This window comes from Eimeria mitis, genomic scaffold, assembly GCF_000499745.2.
Source record: "Eimeria mitis Houghton genomic scaffold, Emh_scaff778, whole genome shotgun sequence".
Classification (NCBI taxonomy): domain Eukaryota; phylum Apicomplexa; class Conoidasida; order Eucoccidiorida; family Eimeriidae; genus Eimeria; species Eimeria mitis.
The window spans coordinates 6504-7915 of record NW_013575714.1 but is presented as its reverse complement, the minus strand read 5'-3'; the positions used below and the strand labels follow the sequence as shown (position 1 = coordinate 7915).

The following is a 1412-nucleotide window of genomic DNA, read 5'->3' as shown; positions in this document are numbered from 1 at the left end:
TGTCTGGCTGCAGCGCATGCGGGAACGGCTCGAGGGGGGCGTCTGAGTGAAGCGCTCCGAAGGAGGCCTCAGCAACGCCGCTGCTGCTGCTGCTGCTGCTGCCAGCAGCAGCAGCAGCAGCAGCAGCATCTGTCTCAGGCTCAAGAGACTCCAGTAGCACATCCACCGGCTGCCCCCTGGCGTCTGTGCTGAAGAACTCCGGCAGCTCGAAGCGCTGAGCAAACAAAACAAGCAGCAGCAGCAGCAGCAGCAACCGCGTTCATCACACACTGCTGCTGCTGCAGCTGCTGCTGCAGCTGCTGCTGCAGCAGCTTCTGCTGCGGGTGTTGCTGCTGCAGCTGTTGCTCCTGCTGCTGCTGCTGCAGAGGGGCAGTAAGAAACGTTTTTTTCAGTCAAGAGCTAACAAATGGATGCATGCATCAGCAGCAACAGCAGCAGCAGCAAGCACACACACGCAGCAGCAGCAGCAAGCGGGAAGCAGCAACAGCAGCAGCAGCATTACCTGGTGTTGTATTTCGTCTACATGGTGTGCATATGATGTGGGTATGTGTCTGTTGTGTTGCTCCGTCTGCTGCTGCTGCTGCTGCTGCTGCAGCTGCTGCTGCTGCTGCTGCTGCTTCTGTCGCTCGAATTCCTTATACTGCGCCTCATTGGGCTGCCAGTCATCCCCTGAGCGCAGCAAACAGCAGCAAACAATAAACCCCTCAACAGAAGCAAAAACACACAAGCTGCTGCAGCTGCTGCTGCAGCTGCTGCTGCAGCACATGATACAGTACCTGCTACAGAAGCTACTGTGGGTGCTGCTGCAGGATCTGGTGCTGCTGCTGCTGCTGTTGCTCCTGCTGCTGCTGCTGCAGCAGTTGCTGCAGCTCACCGATGGGGTTGTCAACAGCAAACGTTTCATCGTTGTGTGCATCTGCTGCTGCTGCNGTTGCTGCAGCTCACCGATGGGGTTGTCAACAGCAAACGTTTCATCGTTGTGTGCATCTGCTGCTGCTGCTTCCGCGCTGCTCTGACTAAAACTGAAGCCCCCACGGCTGCTAGCTTCCCCCCTCGGTCCGCCTCTCCGCCTGCCTTTGCTGCTGAACCTCCTCATCCTCAGAGCTGCAGCAACGGCTGCTGCTGCTGCTGCTGCTGCTGCTGCTGCGAAGCTGCCGTCCGTGTCTCCACACCACCAGCAGCAGCATCAGCGCACGCACCAGCAGCAGCAACTCACGCTGCGCTGCAGCCGCCTCGGCTGCTGCAGCAGCTGCAGCAGCAGCTTCTCCCAGTACACTGGGTCAACAGGTACTGCAGCAACAGACGCTGCTGTCACCCCAGCAGCAGCAATAGCAGCAGCAGCTGCTGCTGCTGCTACCGACAAGGGAAGCAGCAGCCCGCTGCTGCGGCGGCAGAGAAGCCTCAGCTGTCTG

The 1412-nt window shown here is 59.4% G+C and overlaps 1 protein-coding gene across 1 annotated transcript in view; it reads right to left on the bottom strand.

Annotated features, from left to right (window-relative positions):
• The window catches only part of EMH_0022070 (uncharacterized protein), a gene marked incomplete at both ends in the record, with an annotated part of 7044 nt that extends 5948 nt beyond the window's left edge, over positions 1–1096 (bottom strand). Inside the window, 3 exons of the mRNA XM_013501877.1 lie at positions 255–359; positions 503–669; positions 946–1096. Of these exons, the coding sequence (XP_013357331.1) occupies positions 255–359; positions 503–669; positions 946–1096 (423 nt within the window). The remainder of the gene's footprint in view (positions 1–254; positions 360–502; positions 670–945) is intronic.
• Positions 1097–1412: the final 316 nt, after the last annotated feature.